Genomic DNA, 26773 nt, shown 5'->3' with positions numbered 1-26773 from the left:
ATTTACGATAAATTAAAAGTTAAAGTTAATTGTATTTTTTTTTATTTAAAATGAATGTTTTTCTAAAAAAGAAGACACATGGACTAACGCCGACCATGTAGCCATGTAAAGATTTTAGTCTAGTGGATTTTTTCAATAAGAAACTTTTTGAATATGAACTTTTCTACTTTTAATACGTGTGAATCAAGACCAAATCATGTAAAGAAAGCCAAATTAACTTACCGAACACTGAATATGCTCTATCTTAGTTCTACACAACTATTATTCATGTCTCTAATCTACCCACAAAATAAAAAATTTATCTGACATTAATAATAATGGTTGTTGATTCAAGGGTTTTATGTTAAAGCCTCTTTTTTTTTTCTTATTTATCAACTGCTTGTTTAAGTATTATTTTTTACCTATAAAACTAACATTCCTAAAAGATAAATTGATAGAAATAATCCTCCCCATAACAAAATAGCATATATGATGAATGAATACTTTGTTGCAAGATGCCACCAACAATATTGAAATAACAGGTATCAGATAACAAGATCGAAACAACTTTCACCCTAGAGTAGGGTTTGTTACACTAATACTTACTAGGTCTAGGAATGTGATAACATGAAAATTGGTAGAAAGAACAAGTACACGTAAGACCTGGTCTATATTATGAACACTCACTGCACAATTACAAAGCCATAGCAAGCAGCAAGTAATTGGAGCCTCTAAATTTCAGCAACTTAATAGCAACTTCAAAATAGTACTCCAAAACTTGTTAACCTCAAAATAGTGTCACTATATCTTACGGAAAATGTCCCCCAAGGATTGCTTAATGGTGACATACCACAGAATACCTGACAATAACCAAAAGTAACAAAGACAACAAACAGTAAAAGTTAAACCTTTTCATCAAGAAGCTAACCAGTTTGGAATGACTTAAGAAAAAACAATTGTAACATACCAGCATATACATTAATGATTCTTCTTCCACAATACTCCAATCTTCTTCAGCATGTTGGTATTTTTCTTCTTGGGGGAATCATCGTCTGTGTCTTCTGAATAAGGAGAACTCATCTTGGCACTAATAGTATTGTAGCTACTGTCAAGTGAGCCAGTTCTCTCCACAAACTTTCCATTGTTCCCAGCAGAAATCATAGCAGCAGCTGCTTCAGCAGCTTTTCTCCACTGCTCTGACTGAACTTTCAACCTCCTAAGTTCAGCTTCTAATTCAGAATTTGCAGCCTGCGCAGCATCTAACTGCTCAGTTACCTGTGTTACTCTTTTGTTACTCTTATCAGCTTCTTCAGTTATGTGGTCAAGTTTCATCAAAGCCTCACGCTCTGCAGCCCTTGCTGCTTCAGCAGAAGCAACAACCTCTTCAGGGATTTTACTCTTCTCCAATTCCACCCTCTTTACTTCCATCTTCAATGCATTGTTTTCCTCAGTTACATTTTGCACTTCCGTCTCTCTCTCCAACAATCGTCCCTTCAACTCAATCACATCAGCATCCAATTTTTTGAGCTCCACCACAGCTTCAGATTCCGTTTCACTAGGCTGGCTTTGCTTAATCCTTGACAGGAGCATCTCATTATCCACAGACAAACCCTGCAACTGAGATTCCTTGTCCATCAGCCTTTCCCTTAATTCCTCAATATCAGCTTTAGCTTTCTTCAATTCCTCATTTAGCCCAAGTTGTCTCTGAGAAGATTCTGATTTTACATGCTCCAGTTGTTCAAAAGCACTTCTAATCTGCAACGTGCTCCGAATATACTCTTCCTGGTACCGTATCTCAGAAACATCGAGTGCAGATTTTAACTGTGCTGCCTCAGATTTGGCTGAAACAAGCTCAGCTTTGAGCTGGCTTATATCCTCTGCATTGTTGTGTGCTAGTTCGTGTTCTACTTCATTGACTGGATCTGACGTATTTTTATTTGCAGGAGCAACCAAATCAGTCTGATGTTTGCTGACAAGTTCTTCCAATGATTTCACTTGCACTCTCGATTGTTCCAACTCTAAAGCTAAGGATTTATAAGCTTCTAATGTTTTAACACCTTCTAACTGGACTGTTTCCACGGTTTTGTTTGCTGATTCTAATTGCATTCGAGTTTTGCCAACTACTTCCAAAGCCCGGGATTCAGATTCCTTGCAATCACTCAACTCGTTTTTCAGCTTTTCCACTAGAGTGAGGGCTTCATCAAGCTCCATCTTCAAGTCTTCAATCTCAGCATTATCTGACTCAGCATTGCTAATATGAACAGCTTCAGATTCACGCACTCTTTCAAGTTGAATTTTCAGTTTCTGGATTTCATTCATGGCAGACACCAGAGCAGTTGAATCCATTGAGTGCTGCTTCTGGACAGCCTCTAGTTCAGATTGCCATTCTCGGTCTCGATCTTGAGAAATCTTGCGGAGTTCTTGAAGCCGTTCCTCTTCAGAAGCAGATAATTCCAGAAGCTGTTGCTGGGATTCGTCAAGCTCTTTTGACATGGCCAGAAGCTGCTTCTTTGCTTCTTCAGCCTCCTGCTGAGCTCTCTTCTTCCATGACTCTGAGGAGTTAAGTTGGTCCTTAGTTCTCCTTAGATCTTCTTCAAGTTGAGCAAGCTGAGACTCCAATTCTTGGACCCTACTCGGTTTCTTCTTCTAAAACCAGATGATAAATGACAATGTGATGAACGAATAACAAAATTTAAAACATTACCAATAATCTCAGTCTTTTGGATTTTACACAGATAGATATATGAATAAGAGATTATGGAAGGAATGTTGTGACATCCTTAAGTATTTGTTTTTACACCATTTTCCAATCAAAACTAGAACTTCACTTTTGATAATCTCAATAAAAAGGATTGCATTAAAAATAAATAGAAATCGCTAAGGAAAAACTTCAATTCTGAATGTAGATTGCTGTCAAAAGTACCCATGGAACTTTATCCAAATTTTGTCGTTTGAAAAATACCTAGAATGGTAACTATGGGGCAGGATAAGTTTTTTCAGTTTTTTAGGCTTGTAGGCATAAACTAGTTTATAATACCTCGGATACTGGACTTCGTGGTGACTTGCGCTCTGTGACCTTTGGACTTTTGTTTTTTGGTGTCTTACTAGCTGATTTTGGAGATGATGAGACTGAGTCAGTGTCAGAGCCTGGCGTCTTCATTTTCCGAGCAGTCTGAGGAGACGCTGGACATTTCCTTGGAACTTCTGAAGAACCAGCTCTGCTCACAGACAGTCACAGGCAAATAAGCATGCATGCAGAATGCAGATGCAAAAGCATCTTGACAAAACACACAGTTGATCAAGAAATTAATTTCCAACACTACCCTTTCAAACTTTTGGAATACAATGGAATCTAAAGATCAAGTCTATTATGTTTTAATAGGGCATATTGTTTCCATAATATGTAGAGAACACAAAAATAATATAAAAATTCCTATTAGTCACTAGCTAGCACTGTTCTTTGGAAAGCAACAAGCTCTAAAGAGTATATTCATATTTGAAAATTAGCAGGTGCTATTTTCCTCTGATTTAGATCCCTTTATTCCTGTAGTTTGTTTGATTACACTTTTGTATTAGGAAATCGGTAATGAACTCCAATTGAATAAATGGTTCCAATTTAAATCTTCAGATACCCTTGTAGGAAAAGGAGACTTAAATCATATACCCAACCCTAGTGAACCAAATAAAAGCACTTCACCCGTCACAAAGACCCAGAAGTCGGAAACAGAGATAAAAAAATAATGAAATTCTGCAAAAGTGTCAAAATTGGACAATCTTACCTTGCTTTTGGTGTCTGCATACTCTAAGATCAGGTGTGAGTTGAAGTTAAACTAAAGAACCTCTCCTTCAAAGCCCCTGACCCACACTTCCTGCAATAGGAATCTGATAAAGAAACAAAGACAATAAGGAATTTGATTTATAACTGAGAGAAGAGACAATGGTTTATGGTTTGCACTTTACATTAGATGACCACCTGGGATCAGCATTCAACAAAAAACTCAACAAACAAACCGCACATAATCCCTTCAAAGAAACTCCAAGTAAACTAACTCCACTACCACCTACCAAGTTCAAAACAAAACAAATCTAAAACAACTTGAACACTGCACCAAAATAATTAGAAAAATATAACTAAGAAGCCCATCTCCCAACTTTTTCAAATTTGTTTTAGACCTTTCCTCTCTTTTACTCCACAGTGCCACGTTAGACTTGAGCCACCATTGGCCACCAACAAACTACAATGTTAACCCCTTTAAGCATCCTATAAAATGCCGCACTAAAACTAAAATGAAACCGATTTTTCGAAACCCATCATGTCGTCAACAGAATAATAATAGCTAGCAATGATTGGGTGGGTTAGCAGACAACTATAACCTCGAACCTTTATCATGTTTCAAGGAAAAAAAACTATTTTCTATTTTGTAACATGGAAACCGGGCTTGACTTTGAAAATTAAACACAGGTCCCATGAAAATAGAAACAGATTTTATTCCCCATTTTCCAAACTGTTTAGTAGGATAAATCACAGAATGAAAAATGAAGGAAAGATACAAACATTCGGCACTCCCTGCAGAAAAAGACAGATAAGACCCAGATCTACGTGAAGCTTCAGACCCAATCAGTGATCCGAAACAACAGAAAAACAAATTATCCCACGTGAAATAAAACAGAAATAAAAATCGTTTTAAAATCAAAATGAGTTATTGCAGAGAGAAAGCTCTAACAGCTAACAGCTTACCAAGGTTGTTGAACAGAGAACAAATCACCAGAAGACATCATAGAAAAACACAAAAGCTCTTGGCTTGAACAAATACCGGAAAACCAGAGAGCAGTATCATGGTTTTCCATGAGAAGCATGGGCACTAGTACCCATTTTCCTTCTCCAAAACACACACTAAAACTAGGCAGAAAACGATAGCTCGTCCTTTTTGAGAAAAATGGGAACAAACATCACGAGAGGAGAAAGAAAACAAAAGCTAAAGAATCCAAAACCCAAATAGCCAAAGTGTACTAACACCCTCCCCCAACAGAAACTAGAGTCACAACACTGTTACTGCCATCACAAACAACACCCCCAGAAAAAAAAATCCAAATTTGTAATGGGAGGGAAGAGCTGAAGAACACACCCAATACAGCAGAGAGAGAAAGAGAGAGGTATGAAAGTGCCGTTACCAAGTGGTGCGTGTAACTAGAAAACACTGAAATAAGGCTTCTTTCACCGTATTCACCTTCTTTGTTTTGTTATCCTCTTTTTTGGTGTTAAGAAGTGAAGGGAGTAGCAGGGAACAGAAAAAATACGTTTGAAACCGAGGCGCCAATGAGGTTATGTGATACGCTCCAAAGTGTGCACGCGAGGGTCACGCTCGTGTTTGGGTGGGTCCCATATGGGTGGGAAGTGCATTGTGATGGGGAGTGGCGAGTTGGGAAGTGTCGGAAGGGGTTAATGTGCGGAGATATGAAATTCCAAAGTTTCCATCTCGATGATTGTCTTGTTACGCATCACCATAAATACTAGTATTAAATAACATCATTCTCTTCCCTTCACTTCTGTCTTCTTCAGCTTGCAATCAGGGGTAAAAAGGTCACTCTCACACTTAAGTGTTAAAATTGGAAACTACTTCGTTAGTTTATATATAGATTTAAGCCTTAATACAATAGTGGTCTTATTTTTTTTTTTAATGTTCACACTTCTTTCATATTTTATAAAAATAGTTTAAATTGGTCTTTTTTTTCTTAGATGTTAAAAATGTTAAAGATGTAATTGTCCTCTTTCCAAAAAATGAATGAGTTCTCAAATTATTGATTGAATAGCAAGTTGAGGTTAATTGAAGTATAAATTTTAAAAATAAAAGTTAATGACGTGAAAATGTTATAACAGAGGATTAAATGAAATTACAATTAGGTTATAACCCATTTGTTTGCCTTTCTTTCGTAATTGATTATTTCACGAACCATAAGAACAATTCAAGTTGCTTGTGACAAGGTTCTTTAGAACTCGCCTTTAACCAATTATTTAGTGACTAACCGCTTGGTTTGTACGTGGTAGATGTTCTTTAGAAATCGTTCATAATCATTTATTCTTAGACCATACGAGAAGAGTTTTTTGGAATTCTTCCTTGATCGCTTATGTTTAGACTATGTGGTAGGGGTTCTTTGCAGAACTCTTCCTTGACCGCTTGCTTATGTTTAGACTCGACGGTAGGGATTCTTTGTAGAGCTCGTCATTGACCGCTTACATTTAAACTAGGCAGCATGGATTCTTTGCACAACTCTTCCTTTAAAGTTTGGAATTAGGTGATGGGTGCACATTAAATGACTTGAAATATGATTTTATTACTTCCTTTGGACACCTTCTTAAAACCTCCCCAACTAAAACCTTCCTTAGGAAAAAATGCTAGCGGTTTGAAAGAGTACACTAGTCAAATATAACAATGGTTTAACTGAAATAAAACTTTAAATGTGAAGCATTCTAAGTGATGAGGACACTCCCGTCGTTGAGGTACTTAAGGAGTATGCTTCATTTTTCATGTTTTCTATAATGTTGCAAGGTCTTTCCCAATTCGGTGCAAGCTTGCCATGTGTTAGTTTCTCTTGAGTTTCACTAGTTTTCCTCCATACTAGGACCCCTTCATTGAAACTCTTCGGCTTGACCTTGGTATTGTTCCTTCGTGTTATCATTCTCTTGTTCACTTTTTTGAATGTGGTGTAAATTTTTCCAACAATTGATGGCTTTGCCCCCATGCATTGAAGAGCTCCAAACCAACGAGCTAAGTAGAGAAGGTGATTGCAACTTGAGTGGTAGTGGACTCTATGAAAGCTTATGGTGATACGGAGAAGTGAGGTGCTTATGGAGGGGTTCTAAGTCAAACAATCTACCATCTATGGAAAGAAGCTAGAGGGGTAAGAGAAGAAGCATTGGAAAGTGATTTTCGGATTAGAGGTTGGATACATTCCAGCAACATATCTCTAATTCATTCAATAGTACCATGTATAATCAGCCCTAGCGGTAGCATTCCAAAACTCACTTTTTTTGTTGTTTTGCTTGCTTTTATGGATGATTCAACTCCATACAACTCTATGTATTGTTGGAGATTCTTCCAGGCACATTATTAGCTACAAAATAAAGGGAATTTAGTGATAAAATCATAAAGTATAACCTCTACTCACTTATTCACAAAACTAAAGCAAAAACACGAGTTCAAGCAAGTTTCTAAGCCAAAAAGGATACATTTAGTATCAAAATTCTATCACAGATAATAGTATATTTAACCGTTATCACAACTCCAAACTTGAAACTTTGCTTGTCCTCCAGCAAAATGTAACTTAGCTTAAACAAAATAATCATACTACAATGGTCTAGCACACGAAAAAACATTTTCCTCTAGGACAAGTAAATCACTCATGTATGCTCATCAGAGAAAGATTAGTCAAGATATATTGATGCTTTAGCCAATCAAGCTTCAACTGCGGTGCTCACATGATCAAGACATACACAACAGATACAAGCCTCATTAATAATCAACAACCAAGCAAGAATGTTATCATATAGTCATGGAACAATTCCTCACCAAAGATAGTGTTTCACTCAAGCACTCAAAATTGTTTCACTCAAGCACTCAAAAGTGTTTCACTCAAACTCAAAGGTGTATAGTGAGGTGACACTCTTACACTCTACCATCACAATGTCACATGGCCAAGCTAAGAAGAAAATTGGTTTTTCTAGACAACAAAATCCTTGAGCTAAAAGAGTGCATAATTCATTTATTCACATTAATAATAATCTCTCTTTCTTCTTTTATGTGAGAAACCAATTTTGAACTTATTCCCAACTTTACTTACATTGAGCTTAACCTTTTCTTTTCTTTCTTTTTCTTCTCTTTTCTTTTTCTTTTCTTTTCTTTTTCTTTTTGGTTTTCTTTTTTGCTTTTGCTTAATGCTCCTTAATGAATTTCACAAAGTTCTTTCCGGTTTCTCATCACCCCAAACTTGAACCATTCTCCATTACCACAAAAACATAATCTACTTAACTCTCAAGGTAAGAATTTCAAAAAGGGTATTTCCACTTTCAACTTTAAGCTCAAGGTTCAAAGGGTAAAGAGAAACATTCTTCTTTGTTGGTTTCACCTATTGGCATTGGCTCTAAGGGAGAAGAAAACAAGGCCTTGATCATATGTAACAAGCAAACAAGTGGTTCAATCATATAAAATTAGGCAAAATCAATCATGCTTCCAAAGTAATAGCATTCAATCAATCAAAGACTCTAGAGTCCAACCTCTCACAGGTTAAATCAAGTTCCACAATTTGATAAACATCCTGCCTAACATATTAATCACAATTGAAATCATGCATCTGTTTTTAACAAAACTATGAGCAATCACCATCTATGCCTAAAAGCCTCACCAATCATTAACTCAACATGCATCATAGAACAATAGAGCAAACACAAGAATATTACTCATCACAAACAACAATATATCACATCATACCAAACCATTGCAACATAATTCATTAAACCAAGTACATAAGCAAACTAACATAAAAACAAAATAAACAAAATTCAAATAAGCATAAAAATAAAACAAAAACATAAAAATCTTGATCCAGTAGCATCCATCAGTAGATGCAAATCCTTCACATCAGCATCCATCAGTAGATGCTCTCAGTAACATCCATCAGTATATGTCTAGTAGCATAGCATCCATCAATAGATGCTCTTAGTAACATCCCTCAGTAGATGTCTAATCTTTCTGATCAGCATCCATTAGTAAATGCTAATCTTTCTCATCTTCATCGGCATCCATTAGTAGATGTCGTTAGTAGCATCCATCAGTAGATGCTTAATCACATAGAATCCATTAATAGATGCTTAATCACATAGCCTCCATCAGTAGACGCTATCATTAATCACCCTCATCATAACAATATTTATCAGTAAATGTTGTCATTTGAGTCCTCCTAGCATCCCTCAATAGATGTTGTCCAGCATCCATCAGTAGATGTTGTCATTACTACAACACAAAATCAAATCCAAACTACACAAATACTTAATTAAAAAGAAAAAGTTAGAAATTCTCACTTTCATAACACCAACATAACTTCAACAGCTTCCTAGTCACCATCTTTACTGTCCTTGAACAAGGAGCCTCAATCTCAATAACTCCATTATCTTTAATATCTTTAATTACCCATAACCTGTTCTTGAATTTCACTGGTTTGCCAAGGTAGGGTTCATTATTTTCATGCACAGAGTCTTGATGAACTAGTTTCTCTTCATTATCTACCTTCTTCATCTACCATTAGCAGTCTTCTCTACTTCCTAACCTAAAAAGAAAGATTCTAATTGCACTTGAAGTCTGGCGATCAGTGCCCTCAATGGGGCGCCCAAGCGGTGATGCGTGACATCCTACGCTGAGGGCCCTTTGAGGGGAAACTAGGTGCGCCCTACGACCTTCTTCAACCTTCTTCCCTCTTTGATGATCTTATGCTCCTAGTACAGATTTTTGGATTTTTATCCTGTAGACACTAAATAACATTGCACTAAAGCACCCAATTAGCACAAGCAGATAAAAAGATAAAAAGATAAAGAGATAAAAGGATAAAAGGATAAAAGGATAAAAGGATAAAAAGATAAAAAGATAAAAAGATAAAAAGATAAAAAGATAAAAAGATAAAAAGATAAAAAGATAAAAAGATAAAAAGATAAAAAGATAAAAAGATAAAAAGATAAAAAGATAAAAAGATAAAAAGATAAAAAGATAAAAGGATAAAAAGATAGAAAGATAGAAAGATAGAAAGATAGAAAGATAAAAATATAAAAAATATAAAAAGATAAAAAGATAAAAAGATAAAAAGACAGAAAGATAGAAAGATAAAAATATAAAAACATAAAAACATAAAAACATAAAAGCATAAAAAAAAAGGTAAAAAGATAAAATTAAAGATGAAGTCTAATCGGTTAAGAATCACACAAAAGTATAGTTTAAACCACGAGTCCCCGACAACGACGCCAAAAACTTGTTAAAATGTCGGCAAGTGTATCGCATCGTAACAAGTAATAATAAAATGGTAAGACCAAGTATCATTTCCCAAAGGACTCACGAAATTAAACAGTTGTGTGGATTACTCAACTAATTAAGACTTTTGAAGAACAATTTAGGGGTTTTCAATGCAAGTGCAATAAAAATAAACATGAATGCAATTTGATCAATTGAGGCTAAACACAAAGATGAATGGATGATATTGAAAATATGAGATGAATATGTTGTTGGGGTTTAGATTTCACCTAGTTTGCTCTCATGTATATAAGAATTCTACTTCTTCATTAATGTCAATGTCACTATCTAAAGTACTTAAAACTTGATTCCTCGGCGAAGAAAGTCTATCCTTAATTACTAGGTCAAAATTCCTTGCATCCCTAACAATTAATTTTGCATTACATACGCATAGAAACTGAAGATAACCAAAACTCATATCCCTATGTCTAGACAATACTGCTTTTGGGAGCAATTCTCCAGATCTAGGTTTCCCCGTATGTGTCCATATCACGAAAACCAATAATCATGGCATGAATGAGTTAAACATAACAATGCATAGAGCGAAGAAGAATAACCCTAAAAATTAATGGAAGAAGCATAAATAAATCATAATCAATTCAAAATACATGAGAGTTTAAGAGGTTACATCTTTCCCAACAACAAATAAGGTTTAGTTCTCCATTATCATGGAAAAACTAGATGAACAATGGAATGAAAGAATGGAAGAGATAGAAAAACCCCAAAAAGAGAAAAGAAGAGTTGTCACATTCCCAAATATGCCCCCAAGAAAGAGAAGAGGAGAGTTGTCACATCCCCAAATCTGCCCCCAAAGGGGTAAAAAGTGTGTTTCTGTGCTGAAGCCATCAAAAGATACAATCCCTAGGACGTCCAAGTCCTTAAGTAGAGCAAAATAATAACAGAAAACAGGCCCAAGCCACTTTGTTGGCGCTCAGCGCCCTAAATGGGGCGCCCACGTGTGGTACGGGTCAAAACTGGCTCTTAGGCGCCCTGGATACAAAGCTGGCACTCAAGCGCCCTTCTGGGCACTCAGGCGCTTACACTACAAAAACTGGCACTCATCCCCTCTCAGGGGCGCTCAGCCCTGTCGATAGCATTTCAAAACTCACTCTTTTTTCTGTTTTGCTTGCTTTTATGGCTGATTCAGCTCCGTACAACTCTATGTATTGTTGGAGATTCTTCTAGGCACATTATTAGCTACAAAATAAAGGAAATTTAGTGATAAAATCATAAAGTATAACATCTACTCACTTGTTCAATAAACTAAAGCAAAAACATGAGTTCAAGCAAGTTTATAAGCCAAAAAGGATGCGTTTAGTATCAAAATTATATCACAAATAACGGTATATTTAACCATTATCAGTTGCCCTTTTGAAGGGCCCTCAACATTAGAAGTCTCGCAACGACGCCTAGTTGCCCCCATTTAGGGCGCTGAGCGCCACTATCCTCGTAAGCACGCTTGGGCACCCTCTCTAGGGGTGCTGAGCGCTAGCCTGCCACACCGTCGAACGCTTGGTTGCCCTCAATCAGGACACTAAGGGCTAGTCTCTTTGCAGCCACGCTTGGGCCCCCTTAGCTAGGGCGCTGAGCGTCAGCGACGTTGCCCATGATCCAATGTTGATCTATTTAAAGGCTTTTGCACTCTAGGGTTCACATCTTTGGACGATTAAAGCACATAAAAGTTGATTCGACCCTTTTGGGAGCAATTCTCCAGATCTAGGTTTCCCCGCATGTGTCCATATCACAAAAACCAATAATCATGCCATGAATGAGTTAAACATAACAATGCATAGAGCGAAGAAGAGTAACCCTAAAAATTAATGAAAAAAGCATAAATAAGTCATAATCAATTCAAAATACATGAGAGTTTAAGAGGTTACATCTTTCCAACAACAAATAAGGTTTAGTTCTCCATTATCATGAAAAAACTAGATGAAAAATTCTCCAGATCTAGGTTTCCCCGTTAGAAAAGTCTGAAAAGTGCACTGGAAGTAGTTGATGAGTTGGTGTGATATGAACATCAACCATGAAGAAGGAACATGAACTTTATTGGGTCAAGCTAGCGACGTTAAAAGAGCGCTTGCTGGAAGGCATTCTAGTGATTTGAGAACAATTTTTCTTTTGATTTTATTTTGGTTTTGTAAATCTTTATAAATTTGGATATTACTTCTGTAATTTTTTGGGTATAGCATCTACTAAAGGATGCTAGGTGGTTAAGTATCTAATGAAGGATACAAGGTTTGTTACACCTACTGATGGGTGTTGGTAAGAAATATTTGCACCTACTGATGGGTGTTGGTGGATTTTGGGTCAGGCTCGTGACGTTAAACAAAAGTTACCTAGGAGGCAACCCAGTTGATTGATATATTTTTTCGTTTGTTATGCTTTAGTTGCATGATAGGGATTTGCATGAGTGATATGAGAATTTAATTGCAGGGAACAAGTGAGGGGCATGAGTAGGAGGCTCCTAGGTTAAGCTAGAAAGAAGAAGAGCACTTCACGAAAGTGTCGCTAAGCGGCAAATTGCCGCTGAGCGGTAGTGTCGCAAAATGGGCTTAGGTTGCCCCTTAGTGGAACTCGAGCCCATTAGGGTATTTTTATGCCCTAAGTCACGCCTTGGCCTCTATTTTCATATTCTTCTCTGCACACACACTCCTACACACTTTTACAAAGTTTCTTTACCATTTTCCCTTCATTCCTTTTGAAAAAAATCTCTCTTCCACTCACTTTGTCACTAGTTTTCCATCTAAGTTTGGGGTTGGGAGAGAGCATCATTGTTCTTCATAGTTTGAAAGCATTCTCAACTCATCTAGCATCTCCACCCAAGTAAGTCAAGCATTTTTCATTCTAGGGTTCTTGAGCATGAACTTGATTGTTGAAACATGAATTTTTAAGGGTTTTGATTTCTTTGCATCATTTAATGAATTAATTCATGTTTGAACCGATTGAATTGAGTGATTTTGATCTGGAAAATTGAAAATTGCATGTGGGTGGAGTTAGGAAAGGTTAAAAGTGCATTTTCAAAAATCTGCAGAATCACCGCTCAAGGGTAAATTGCCCCTGAGCGGCACTCTAACAGACATTAGATTTTTGCTGAATTGTGTACTGGATTGCTGCACTGGTGGCGCTAAGGGGTGATTTTGACCCTCAACGGTGGTTTAGCTTGGAAACAGGGTGTTGTTTGTGGTTTACTAATGATTAACAACATGTCTTGTGGTTTTGTAATCTGTGTTTGATGTAGGAATGACATTGATGACAAATTTATGAACACCGAAAAACGACGACAAAAACTTGTTTAACAATCGGCAAGTGTGACCGAATCATATCAAGTAATAAAACTTGGTAAGACCAAGTATCGTTCTCCCAAAGGACTCACAACCTAGTTAGCTATATGATTTGTTGATTATTTCAGACTTGCTAACAATTGATTGTAGGTTTTAAATGCAAGAGACAATAATTAAACATGTATGCATGAATTTGATCAATGGAAAAGAGGAATACAAACACTTTGAACGAATTAGATGGATGAGTATGTTGTTGGGGTAATCAATTTCATCTTATCCACTCTCATATACTTTAGGAATTCATCGTTCTTTTCATCAATGTTAATGCCACTCTCTAAATCACCTTGCAAGAAGGCTTATCCTTGATTACGAGTTCATACAATTCCTAACATCCCTAATAATTAATTCTGAAGCACAAAAGCTTAAAGGCAACCAACCCTCATATTCCTACGTCTAGGCAATATGCTATTGGGAGAATTTCCCCAGATCTAGATTTCCCCGTACGTTCCCATATCAAAAAAATCAATAATCGTGACATCGAATGAGTTAAACAATGCATGCTTTGAGCAAAGAGGAAAAACCCTAACTAATGATGAAAGAGAGCATGTATCACCAATAAGATGTTTAAACACAAATTCCATATATGAGAGCTTCAAAAGATTACATTAATTCCCCAACAATAATACAAAGTTTAGTTCACCATATTCATGGTGAAGCTAGATGAACAATAATGAAAGAATGAAAGATAGAACCTTAGAAAGATGAGTAGGTAGCCTTATCATCCAAGATCTTCCTCCAAGGGGTGGAAAAGTGAGTGTTTGCTTCATACTCTGCCAAAGATACAAACCCTAGGAAGTCCTAAAGCTTATATACTATTTGAAATATTACAGAAAAGTGGACCTAAGCCCAAAATACCACCGCTCAGCGGTACCAGCGCGTAGTCAATTCTCCCCTCAGCTGCACTTTCACCCCTCAGTGGAGCCAACGGGTGTTCCTCAGTGCCACTCAGCGGTAAACTGGCGTTGAGCGGTACTTGCGTCTTCTCTTCTTTTGCACTTTTTTTAGTTCTTTTCTGATTCCATCTCTATCCTTCTCCACTTCTTTCACCAAATTCACCTTAAAACCTGCATAAAACACTGAAATCAAGCATAAACCTGTCCAACTCTCTTATTTCTAAAAATATGAACAAAAGCATGATTCCAAGCTAGTTTCTAAGTGTTAAAGGTTGCTTTTAGTATAAATTTTAAGCATGAAAATAACAGTTTTTCAACTGTTATCAATGAGGGTATGATTCTTGGTCGTCATTAGCTCTTTATCTTCACATTTAATTACTAGGAATGGTAGAAGTTGCATGAACTGTGATTAGGGACAAACTTATTCGTCGAGGGATCGGGTTTAGGTGATTTAGTGAGTGACGTTAACATTAATGCATAAAGAAGAATTCGTACATACATGAGAGGGAACTTGGTGAAATCTAACCACAACAACATACTCATCTCATATTAAAAAACATCCATTTATCAATGTGCTCTTATGCTATTGATCAAACTGCATTCATATTTAATTTTCTATCTTTGCATCTAAAACCAATGATCTCGTTTTATTTAAGTCTTAATTAATCGAGTTATCACACGACTATTTAGTGCCGAGAATCTTCTGGGATATGATACTTGATCTTACCATTTTATATTACTTGTGCGATTCGGTACACTTTTCGATTCATCAACAACAACCAAAGGTAACAACCATATTTGAATCAAGAGATTTGACTAACATGAATATGGAAACTTTGTTTGGCAAGCTCAGGAAGCATGAACTGGAACTTGGAAGGCTGAGAGAGGAAGAAGAAATTGAAGAAAAAAATCGATTGCCGTCAAGGCCACAAGCAATAAAGCATTGAAGAATCTTGAACCAGAAACTGATTTAGAAGCAGACTTGAATAACAAAGAAATCTTGAACATGGTGGTAAGAAAGTTTAATCGATTTATGAAAAATAGAAGTTCTACCACTAACAATGCAGGCCCTACTAGAGGAAGAAAGAATTCAAGAAACAATGTTGTACAATGTTACGAGTTTCGAAAGGACGATCATATTAAGCCTGACTGTCCAGACTTGAAGAACAAGCAAAAAGAATTCACCAAGTATCCTCAGGACAAGAACAAAAAGCAAAGGAAAGCATACATACATTGTCTGGGAAAAGAGTGATGGAGACTCTTCAAGTGATGATGAATGTAGCGTTGAAGAGGAGTCAAATTTATGTTTCATGGCAGGATCTGCACACTCTGATGATGACAATGATAGTGAATTTGAGAATGAAGCAATAGAGGTCAAGTACCAGATGCTATTGGATGCATTTCAGGAGATACATGTAGAAGTCATGCGACTCCAGTATAAGGTAAATTGATTATCCTTTGAGAGAAGGGACTATGAATATAGAATTGATAATCTAGTAGAGGATAATGAAAAGCTTGAAAAAGATCTTGAAAATGCTTTAAAATCTTCAAAGACAGTTAATACCGAAATACAAATTGTTGAGAAAGAATGTGATAATTGTCCAATACACCTTGAGAAAATTGATTACTTAACCAGCACATTAGCTAAATTTACACAAGGTAAAGAAAATCTTGATGTTGTGTTAAGATCATTTGGAAGAGCAATTAATAAGAAAGGTATTGGCTACTAAGCAAAGAGTAATAGGATTAATTCAAAGAAGTTTATTGATCTCAGTAAGCCTATTACAACTGCTTGTTTTTACTACAATACTATTGGACATAATGTTAGAAACTGCTACTACATAAAGGTTGGAGTTCCAAAGGGCAAATTAAAATGGATTCCTAAGGAACTGCCTCCTGCAACTGGCAAGACAGGAGCCAAGTTCAAATGGGTACCAGCGTAAAAAACGTTTAATTGTTTTTTGCAAGAAACTAGCTGCAACTTAAGCAGTATAGAACCCAAGGATGAACTACAAAGTAGGATTCACAAGCTCTTGAGTCTTTGAATGTGGTAACCGGAAAAAATCTTTTTTCATGCATCATAAGCATTTGTATTATTGACTGTTATATGCATGTTTACTGTGTGCTGTTTAATTGACTCAATTTTGTGAAAATAAAGTTGCGCGAATTTTAATTGATTTTGTTATGAACTCAGTCGATTATAATCTATGAATGTGTTTCTCTATTTTTGGTAACACTCTGTAATACATTAGTCAACTTTGTCTTTAATGAAACCTATTAATAATCTCTATTTTGGGCTTTATTATTTTGAAAACTTAAATGGGCCTGATTGTATGTGATGGTTGTTCGCGCCCCTATATATGTTTTGATTTGAAATTATGTGTTTCTAGTTATGTCTTATTGTTGGCCTCTGTAAAACCGTAAAAAGTTGTTAAAGAAATCTCTGTAAATCTTGTAAAAAATGGCATCATCATTGATGATAAATTTATGAACACCAAAAAACGGCGCCACAAACTTGTTTAACAATCGACAAGTGTGACCGAATTGTATCAAGTAATAAAACTAGGTAAGACCAAGTAGCGTTTTCCCAAAGGACTCACGGCCTAGTTTAGCTATATGATTTATTGATTATTTGAGACTTGAGAACAAATTGATTATAGGTTTAAATGCAAAAGACAGTAATTAAATATGTATGCATGAATTTGATCAATGGAGAGAAACAAAATACAAACACTTCAATGAATTAGATGGATGAGTATGTTGTTGGGGTTATCAATTTCATCTTATCCACTCTCATATACTTTTAGGAATTCATCATTCTTTTCATCAATGTTAATGTCACTCTCTAAAACACCTTGCAAGAAGGCCTATCCTTAATTACGAGTTCATAGAATTCCTAGCATTCCTAGTAATTAATTCTTAAGTGCAGAAGCTTAACGGCAACCAATATGCTATTGGGAGAAATTCCCTGGATCTAGATTTCCTCATACGTTCCCATATCGACAAAATCACTAATCATGGCAATGAATGAGTTAAACAAAGCAAGCTTTACGCAAAGAGGAAAAACCCTAACTAATGATGAAAGAAAGCATAAGTCTTAAAAATAAGATGTTAAAACAAATTCCATATATGAGAGTTTCACAAGACTACATTGATTCCCCAACAACAATACAAGGTTTAGTTCACCATATTCATGGTGAAGCTAGATGAATTATAATGAAAGAATGAAGGATAAAACCCTAGAAAGATGAAGAGGTAGCCTGAGCATCCAAGATCTTCCTTCAAAGGGGTGGAAAAGTGAGTGTTTGCTTCGTCTCAGCCAAAGATACAAACCCTAGGACGTCCTAAAGCTTATATACTATTATAAAAATACAGAAAATTAGGTCCAAGCCCATAAAAGTGTCCCTCAACAGTAAACTACCGCTCATCGGTAAGTGCGTGAGTTGATTCTTCCCCCTCAGCGGCATTTTCACCCCTCAGCGGATCCAACGTGAGCTCCTAAGTGCCGCTCAGCGGTAAACTGCCGCTGAGCGGTAATTGCGACTTCTCCTTTTGCACTTTTTGATGTCTTTTCTGATTCCATTCCTATCATTCTTCACTTCTTTTACCAAATTCACCTTAAAACCTGCATAAAACACTGAAATCAAGCATAAACTTGTCCAACTCTCTTATTTCTGAAAATAAGACCAAAAGCATGACTTCAAGCTAGTTTCTAAGCGTTAAAGGTTGCTTTTAGTATCAATTTTAAGCATGAAAATAACAGTTTTTCAACTGTTATCACAACCCCAAACTTAGAACTTTGTTTGTCCTCAAGCAAACAAGATATAACTCAATCTTCTACCAATCAATACAATGGTTCACTCCATTCAACAATCCTCTTTTCAAGATAAGTAAGTACTCCATTAAGCTCATGACAAAAACTTCAATCAAGACATGCAATGCTTTAGTGTTCACACAATCACCTAATATCCAACAAATGCTACTTTTCATGAATGATCAATCAACTAAGCATGGATGTTCATGTGCTCATGGAATCTTTCCTTACTAGATAAAGTGTTTCACTCAAACACAGTGGTGTATAAGAGGTATTTACTCATTCACTCTACTATCACAATGTCAGATGAATTGGCTTTGCCTTTCATTTAACCACAATCAAATACATTCACAAACATGCATCATCACAAGGACTTTTCAATGGCTTATAATGTGGCTGAGCTAACAAGAAAATTGGTTTTTCTAGATCACAAAACCCTTGAGTTAAGAGAATCATCTAACACAATCATTCTTACTTATTCCCAACTTTCCTTTGCATTCAGCTTTGCTTTTTCTTCTCTTTTCTTTTCTTTTTCTTTCTTTTTCCTTTCACATTCTTAGTTCTTAGGTCTTAGCTCACTGCTTTCAATTTCCCTTTCATAACTTCCCAACAACCCCAAACTTGAACATTTATCAATACCACAAAATATTTTCTACTTAACTCAAGGTAAAGCTTTTCACAAAGGGTTTCCAAATTATGTTCAATGCTAAGGGTTCAAAGAATAGAACACATAGTGCTCTCTTTTATGGGCTAAAATCATGCATTTGGCTAATAAAAGGGTTACCAACAAATGGCCTTGATCATATATGATGCAAACAAGCAATTGATTCAATCATAGAATACCTTGACAAAATTATTCATGCTTTCAAAGTAATAGCATTCGATCACAAAAACTCTGGAGCTCAAAACCTCACATATAAGCTCATTCACATTCCACATATACACATCCTGCTTAGTATCATAATCACAATCACAACATCATGCATTTGTTCACAAAGCTTGTGAACCACCTGCATAAGTATATAATGTGCACAATCTCAACATCAATCAATATCAAAGCATGATCAAGCACTACTTACCACACAACAATCATAAGCAAACCATCATAACAGACAAAGTTTCCAATTGAGTACATCAAACCCTATTCTACTAACAGAAGCAAATAAGTTCAGAACAAAACAGAAGATAAAACAAATCCTGCTCTAGTGTTGATAGTCTCCATCAGTAAATGCTATCTCAGCTCCTCATCAGTCTGCTATCGTTAGAGTCTTCTTCTTCTCCTTCTTCTTGGATCCTATAGTCTTGATTCTTTTTGCCCGATGAGGAGGCCATCCCTACATCAAACATAATTCACAAAACCACAAGATACATTGTTAAGCATTAGTAAACCACAATGAAGAAATCAGCCCGTAACAGCAATGCTCTCACCAAACCCCAAACTTGAATAGAAACTTGATGCAAAAATGAAGGAAATAGAGGTTTTATGAAGGAGGAAGAAAAATAAAAATGAAAGGAACTCTTGGGACATTGCTTGAGAGTATGTGGGAGGAGTGAGATCTGAAAATAGAGGCCAAGGCGTGACTTAGGGTATAAAATACCCTAATGGGCTCGGGTTCCGCTAAGGGGCAACCTAAGCCCATTTTGCGATACCACCGCTCAACGGCGCTTTCGTGTTGTGCTTTTCTTCTTCCTAGCTTAACCTAGGTGCCTTCTACTCATGCTCCTCACTTGCTCCCTACAATTAAGTTCTCAGATCACTCATGCATCCAATCCTTATCATCCAACTAAAGCAGAACAAACAACAAAGATACAATCAATCAACTGGGTTGCCTCCCAGGTAGCGCTTGTTTAACGTCATGAGCCTGACCCAAAATCCTCCAGCACCCTTCAGTAGATGCAAATCTTTCTTACCAACACCCATTAGTAGGTGTATACAAACATAGTATTCTTTAGTAGATACTCTTCCGCCTAACATCCATCAGTAGATGTAAACCCTGCAACAAACTTATAATAAATACAACAATACCCAAAAGTTCAAAATTACAACACCAAACCAAAAATTAAAAGTTCTTAAATCACTGGGTTGCCTCCCAGCAAGAACTCTTTTAACATCACTAGCTTGACCCAATAAAATTCAAGTTCTTTCTTCTTTTTCTTCTTTCTACTGAACTTCTTCAGGATTTGATAAAACCAGGAACCTGTTGCAATGTCTCAATCATAGGAACTTTAATCTCCAATTCTTGAAGATTTCCATAAAGCGCTCAAATTCCTTCTTCCTATGATACTTCTTTGGATGAGGAAGAGGTTTCTAATATGATTCTTTCTTTTTTCTCTCGTCCTCTTTTTCTTTTCTCTCACTTTCTTTTTGCTCTTTTTCTTTTCTCTTATTTTTTTCTTCCCTTCTCTTTTTCTTCTCAACTTCTTTATTTTCACACAAATTTTCTTTCTCTCTTTTCTCTCAACCACTTCTTCTTCTTTTTCTTCATCTTTATCTTTCTCACTCAACTCTTCCTTTTCTTTTCTCTCTATATTTTCCTCATCTCTCCCTATTTTTTTTCTCATAAAAAATCTTGTCACTTTCAGTGACAATGGCTTGACCTTCCTCCTTAGGGTTAACGTCAGTATTAACCTTAAAATCGTCCAATCTCTGACTAATGTAACGAAGCTTCATCTCTATCCTTTTACATGATGCTTCAATGTTTTTCTGAGTAGAGATGGAATTTTGCAAAAATCGTTGAAGGGTGTCATCCAAACTTTCTGATAGAGAGCTTTGTTGCTGCCATTGTTGTTGTGGTTGGTTCTCAAATTGTCCGGTAGCTTGTCAAAATTGACTTTGATCCGTGCTTGAGTGAGGTTCCCACTAGTGGTTGAAATTACCTTGGTAGAATTGGGAGCCCATATAGTCAAATTCTTGTTCGAATCGCATCTTGCAAGCATTATGCACAAAACTCTAGAAAATATTTGTTAGCAGAAAAAGATAGAAAAGAGAAGAAATAATAAAAAGATAAAATTGAAAAGATAAGAAGATAGGAAATAAAAATCGAAAAACATAAAAGCAGAAAAACAAAAACAGAAAATAAAATAAAATAAAATAATAACCGAAAAAATAAAAATAGAAAATAAAAACAAAAAACAGAAAAATAAAAACAGAAATTCAAAATTTGAAATTTAAAATTAAAAATTCAAAAACAAGTCAAAGATAATCATTAATCACACAAATAAACTAGTTAAACCACGAGTCCCCGACAACAGCGCCAAAAACTTGATGACAAATTTATGAACACCGAAAAACGACACCAAAAACTTGTTTAACCCTCAACAAGTGTGACCGAATCGTATCAAGTAATAAACTCGGTAAGACCAAGTATCGTTCTCCCCAAAGGACTCACGACCTAGTTAGTTATATGATTTCTTGATTATTTAAGACTTGTGAACAAATTGTTATAAGTTTCAAATGCACAAGACAAAAGTAAACATGTATGCATGTGATGATCAATGGGAAAGAAGAACACAAACACTGAATGAATTAGATGCATGAGTATGTTGTTGGGGTAATCAATTTCACCTTATCCACTCTCATATGTTTTAGGAATTCATCATTCTTTTCATCAATGTTAATGCCTCTCTCTAAATCATCTTGCGAAGAAAGCCTATCCTTAATTACGAGTTCATACAATTCCTAGCATCCCTAATAATTAATTCTGAAGCACAGAAGCTTAAAGGCAACCAACCCTTATATCCCTATGTCTAGGCAATATGCTATTGGGAGAATTTCCCCGGATCTAGATTTCCCCGTATGTGTCCACATCGACAAAATCAATATTCATGACATCGAATGAGTTAAACAATGCATGCTTTGATCAATATTCCCTGTATGCTTATGTATCTCAAATAAGATGTTTAAACACAAATTCCATATATGAGAGCTTCAAAAGATTACATTGATTCCCCAACAACAAGAAAAGTTTAGTTCACCATATTCATGGTGAAACTAGATGAAATTCAATGAAAGAATGGAAGAGATAGAAAAACCCTAGAAAGAGAAGAGGAGAGTCGTCACCATCTCCAATTCTACCCGCAAGGGGTGAAAAGTGTGTTTTGCGTCTTCTCCAGCCAAAGATACAAACCCTAGGAAGTCCTAAAGCTTATATACTATTCGAAATATTACAGAAAAGTGGGCCTAAGCCCAAGATAATGCCGCTCAGCGGTAAGTGCGTGTGTTGAATTTTTCCCCCTCAGCGGCATTTTCAGCCCTCAGCGGAGCCAACGAGAGTTCATTAGTGTCGCTCAGCGGTAAACTAGCGATGAGCGGTACTTTTTGACTTCTTTTCTTATTCCATCTCTATCCTTCTTCACTTCTTTCATCAAATTCAGCTTAAAACCTGCATAAAACACTGAAATCAAGCATAAACCTGTCCAACTCTCCTATTTCTAAAATATAAACAAAAACATGATTTCAAGCTAGTTTCTAAGTGTTAAAGGTTGCTTTTAGTATCAATTTTAAGCATGAAAATAACAGTTTTTCAACTGTTATCAGTTGACAAGTTTGTATTCCCAGTAGATTTTATTGTAATGGAGATGGAAGGGAATGGTGATGTGCCTCTCATTCTTGGGAGACCTTTTATGAAGACTGCTAGAGTTTTAATTAATGTAGAGAATGGTAAGCTTAAAGTGAGAGTTCATAGTGAAGAAGTAAACTTTGACGTATTCAAAGCCATGACATATCCAAATGATGATAAAACATGTTTTCAACTTGACGAACTTGATGAAGTTTGTATGGTGCAAGAAAGGATGGTGCGTTATGCTTCTCCATTAGAAAAAGCTCTTATTGATGTTTGTGAAGATTTAGATGAAGGAGAAGAGAAATTAATTGAAGAATGTATGATGGACTTGGAAACATTGCAGGAGATTCCAGTGGAGGATACGAAGTTTGAGATAATTGATAAGGAAGAAGAAGTCAAAGCAAAGAAGTTAGAATTAAAAATACTACCATCACATCTAAAGTATGTTTCTCGAGAAGAAGATGGAACAAAGTCAGTCATCATCAGTAACTCTTTGTTTCCAAAAGAAGAAGAACAATTGATAGAATTTCTGAAAGCTAACAAAGAAGCGATTGAGTGGTGAATCTCAGATCTTAAAGGTATCAGCCCAACTTATTGTATGCATAAGATCTTTATGGAAGATGATTATAGACCGAGTGCTCAACCACAGAGAAGGTTAAATCCTGTAATGAAGGAGGTGGTTAGAAAAGAAGTGTTGAAACTTTTTGAAGCTGGTATCATCTATCCAATCTCTGATAGTGAGTGGGTAAGTCCAGTACAGGTGGTTCCAAAGAAAGGCGGGATGACAATAATTCATAATGAGAAGAATGAACTTATTCCCACTCGGACACTTACTGGATGACGAATGTGCATTGACTACAGGAAGCTAAATAAAGCCACTAGGAAGGATCATTTTCCTCTTCCTTTCATGGACCAGATGTTGGAGAGATTAGCAGGACAAGCTTTTTATTGTTTTCTAGATGGATATTCTGGATACAATCAAATTGTGGTAGATCCAAAAGACCAAGAGAAGACGACCTTTACTTGTTCTTTTGGTATCCTTGCCTACAGAAAGATGCCATTTGGATTATGTAATGCTCCAGCTACATTTCAAAGGTGTATGTAGACAATTTTTGCAGATCTCCTAGAAAAGTGCATTGAAGTCTTCATGGATGATTTTTCAGTCTTTGAAAATTCTTTCCAAAGGTGTTTGGCTAATTTGGATATTGTTCTTAAAAGATGTGTTCAGACAAATCTTGTTCTTAATTGGGAGAAATGTCATTTCATGGTAACAGAAGGAATTGTGTTGGGACATAAAATTTCTGCTAAAGGGATTGAGGTGGATAAAGCCAAAGTAGAAGTAATTGAGAAACTACCTCCACCAACAAATGTAAAGGGAATCAAGAGTTTTCTAGGTCATGCTGGATTTTACAAAAGATTCATCAAAGATTTTTCAAAAATTGCTAAACTATTGAGTAATCTTCTTTTGAAGGATGCCCCTTTTGTGATGAATGAAGAATGTTTGAAAGCTTTTGACACATTGAAGAGTAAATTAGTGTTACCTCCAGTAATTATAGCTCCAGATTGGAATACAAATTTTGAGCTAATGTGTGATGCTAGTGATTATGCAATAGGAGTCGTTCTTGGCCAGCGAAAAGAGCAGATCTTTCATCCAATTTATTATGCCAGCAAAGTTCTGAATGATGCTCAGTTGAATTATGCTACTATGGAGAAAGCGTTCCTAGCTATAGTGTATGCTTTAGAGAAATTTAGACCTTATCTTATTGGGTCTAAGGTGATTATTTATACAGATCATACAACTATCAAATATTTGTTGACAAAGCCAGACTCTAAGCCACGTCTGATTAGATGGGTTCTAATCTTGCAAGAATTTGATGTGGAGATCCGTGATAAGAAAGGGAGTGAGAACTTGATTGCTGATCATTTGTCACGGTTAGTCAACAAGGAGGTCATTAGCAAGGAATCAGAGATCTGGGAATCTTTTTCAGATGAAGAACTCGTGTATATTCAGTAGAGGCCATGGTTTGCTGATATGTCTAATTTCAAAACTGCAAGGGTTATGCCAGAAGATCTAAATTGGCAACAATGAAAGAAATTTATGCATGATGCCAACCAGTTTGTCTGGGATGATCCTTATTTGTTCAAAATTTGAGCAGATAATTGATAACAGTTGAAAAACTGTTATTTTAATGCTTAAAATTGATACTAAAAGCAACCTTTAACACTTAGAAACTAGCTTGAAATCATGCTTTTATTCATATTTTTAGAAATAAGAGAGCTGGACAGGTTTATGCTTGATTTAAGTGTTTTTGTGCAGGTTTTAAGGTGAATTTAGTGAAAGAAGTGAAGAAGGAGAGAGATGAAATCAGAAAAGACATCAAAAAGTGCAAAAGGAGAAGCCGCAACTGCCGCTCAGCGGCAGTTTACCGCTGAGCAGCACTCAGAAGCTCGCGTTGGATCCGCTGAGGGGCAAAATGACCGTTGAGAGGAAGAAACCAACTCACGCACTTATCGCTGAGCGGCACTTTACCGTTGAGCGGCACACTTATGGGCTTGGGCCTAAATTTTCTGTAATTTTAGAATAGTATATAAGCTTTAGGACGTCCTAGGGTTTGTATCTTTGGCAGAAACGAAGCAAACACTCTCTCTTCCACCCCTTTGAAGGAGGATCTTGGATGCTCAGGCTACCTCTTCACCTTTCTAGGGTTTTATCCTTCATTCTTTCATTATTGTTCATCTAGTTTCACCATGAATATGGTGAACTAAACCTTGTATTGTTGTTGGGGAATCAATGTAGTCTTGTGAAACTCTCAAAGATGGAATTTGTTTTTACATCTTATATTTAAGACCTATGCTTTCTTTCATCATTAGTTAGGGTTTTTCCTCTTTGCTCAATGCTTGCTTTGTTTAACTCATTCAATGCATAATTATTGATTTTGTCGATACGGGAACGTACGGGGAAGTCTAGATCCGGGGAATTTCTCTCAATAGTATATTGGTTGTTGTTAATACCCAATTTCGTCCGGGTAGTTAAAAAATATATATAGAGTTAAGAAGGGGTAATAAAACAAAGTAAATGGACAAAGATAAATTTAATACGAAGTCTCAAAAAATGATTTGTGTTCCGTTTTCCGTTTTTTTTTATTTTTGTTCTTTTATTTTCTACTTTGTTTCGTTTTTATTTATTTCCTCTCCTGTTTATATTTTATTTTGCTTCATGTTATTTTTATTTTTACTTCATGTGGTTTTATTTTTCTTTTTTCTTTTTTTATGTTATTCCATTTTGCTTTATTTCATTTTATTTTATTTTATTTTTTATGTTTTTCAGGGTTTATTTTTATGTATTGTACTTTTCTTTATGTTTGTTTTTTTTATTTTATTTTTGTTGTTTCCCTTTTAATTTCGTTTTTATTTTTATTTTTATAAAAAAAGGATTTAAGAAAAGGTTACTTTTTTCATAAAAATTTGCACTGCAATGCTGACATATATAAAATAAAATATATAAAAAAGAAAAAAAGAAGGGAAAAAAGGGAGTCAACTGGTTCCCTCCTTCTGAAGCCATCCGTTACAGTGATCAAGCACAGAGAATGCTCAAAATGTGCTTACACAGTGGCAGCGTAAAAAGGTATTTGCTTTTCTTGCTGAAAATCCTTAAGCAGCAGCAGCCATACATGGAAAGGGAAAGATTTTTGAAAGAGCACCTGCCAACTGCAAAGTGGAGACATGAAGAAAGGAAAAAGACAAAGAAAATCCTACGCCAGAGGATATCCGAGAGTCAGGAAGCGTTACCAGAGGAAGGAGGGGCTTTGGCTTTGAAAAGGGGGATCAATCACATTGGAGGGGGATCACTACTCATCACCATCAGAGGAGAGGACAAGGCATCTGAGACAGAGAGAAAAGAGGAGGACCGAAAGAGGAGAACCGACTCTGAACCTGGCTGCCCAGTCAACTTTACTGTCCGGCATTGAGGAGGGGAAAGGGAATTAGAACCCGAAAGACATCTTGAAGCTACGAAGGTAAGTCTTCATGTACCTAAGCTCTTTGGTCATGCTTCACGTATATATGCTTTCTTTAGATACCCTTTCCTCATGCGTGCCGAGTGGTGAATGATTGATGCTGGATCAATGTA

At 36.1% G+C, this 26773-nt stretch overlaps 1 protein-coding gene across 5 annotated transcripts; it reads right to left on the bottom strand.

The window, feature by feature from the left end:
• Positions 1–446: 446 nt before the first annotated feature.
• Positions 447–5445, bottom strand: RIP2 (ROP interactive partner 3). Of its 5 annotated transcripts, none has more exons than XM_047293989.2 (5): positions 5152–5445; positions 3759–3861; positions 3017–3197; positions 947–2625; positions 447–839 (listed from the first exon to the last, which is right to left on the bottom strand). In XM_047293989.2, exons 2-4 carry the CDS (start codon positions 3776–3778, stop codon positions 958–960), a joined length of 1869 nt encoding a protein of 622 aa, XP_047149945.1. In that variant the 5' UTR covers positions 3779–3861; positions 5152–5445; the 3' UTR covers positions 447–839; positions 947–957. The 5 variants fall into 5 exon arrangements, with proteins under 5 accessions (XP_047149945.1, XP_087953881.1, XP_047149946.1 ...); XM_088097755.1 differs by having other exon boundaries at positions 3759–3848; XM_047293990.2 differs by lacking the exon at positions 5152–5445 and adding an exon at positions 5106–5123.
• Between the last annotated feature and the right edge of the window lie 21328 nt (positions 5446–26773).

The sequence above is a fragment of the Vigna umbellata genome, chromosome 8 (genome assembly GCF_029865625.1).
Source record: "Vigna umbellata cultivar VRB3 chromosome 8, Vumbellata_1.0, whole genome shotgun sequence".
Lineage (NCBI taxonomy): Eukaryota > Viridiplantae > Streptophyta > Magnoliopsida > Fabales > Fabaceae > Vigna > Vigna umbellata.
This window is presented reverse-complemented; position numbering and strand designations above follow the sequence as displayed.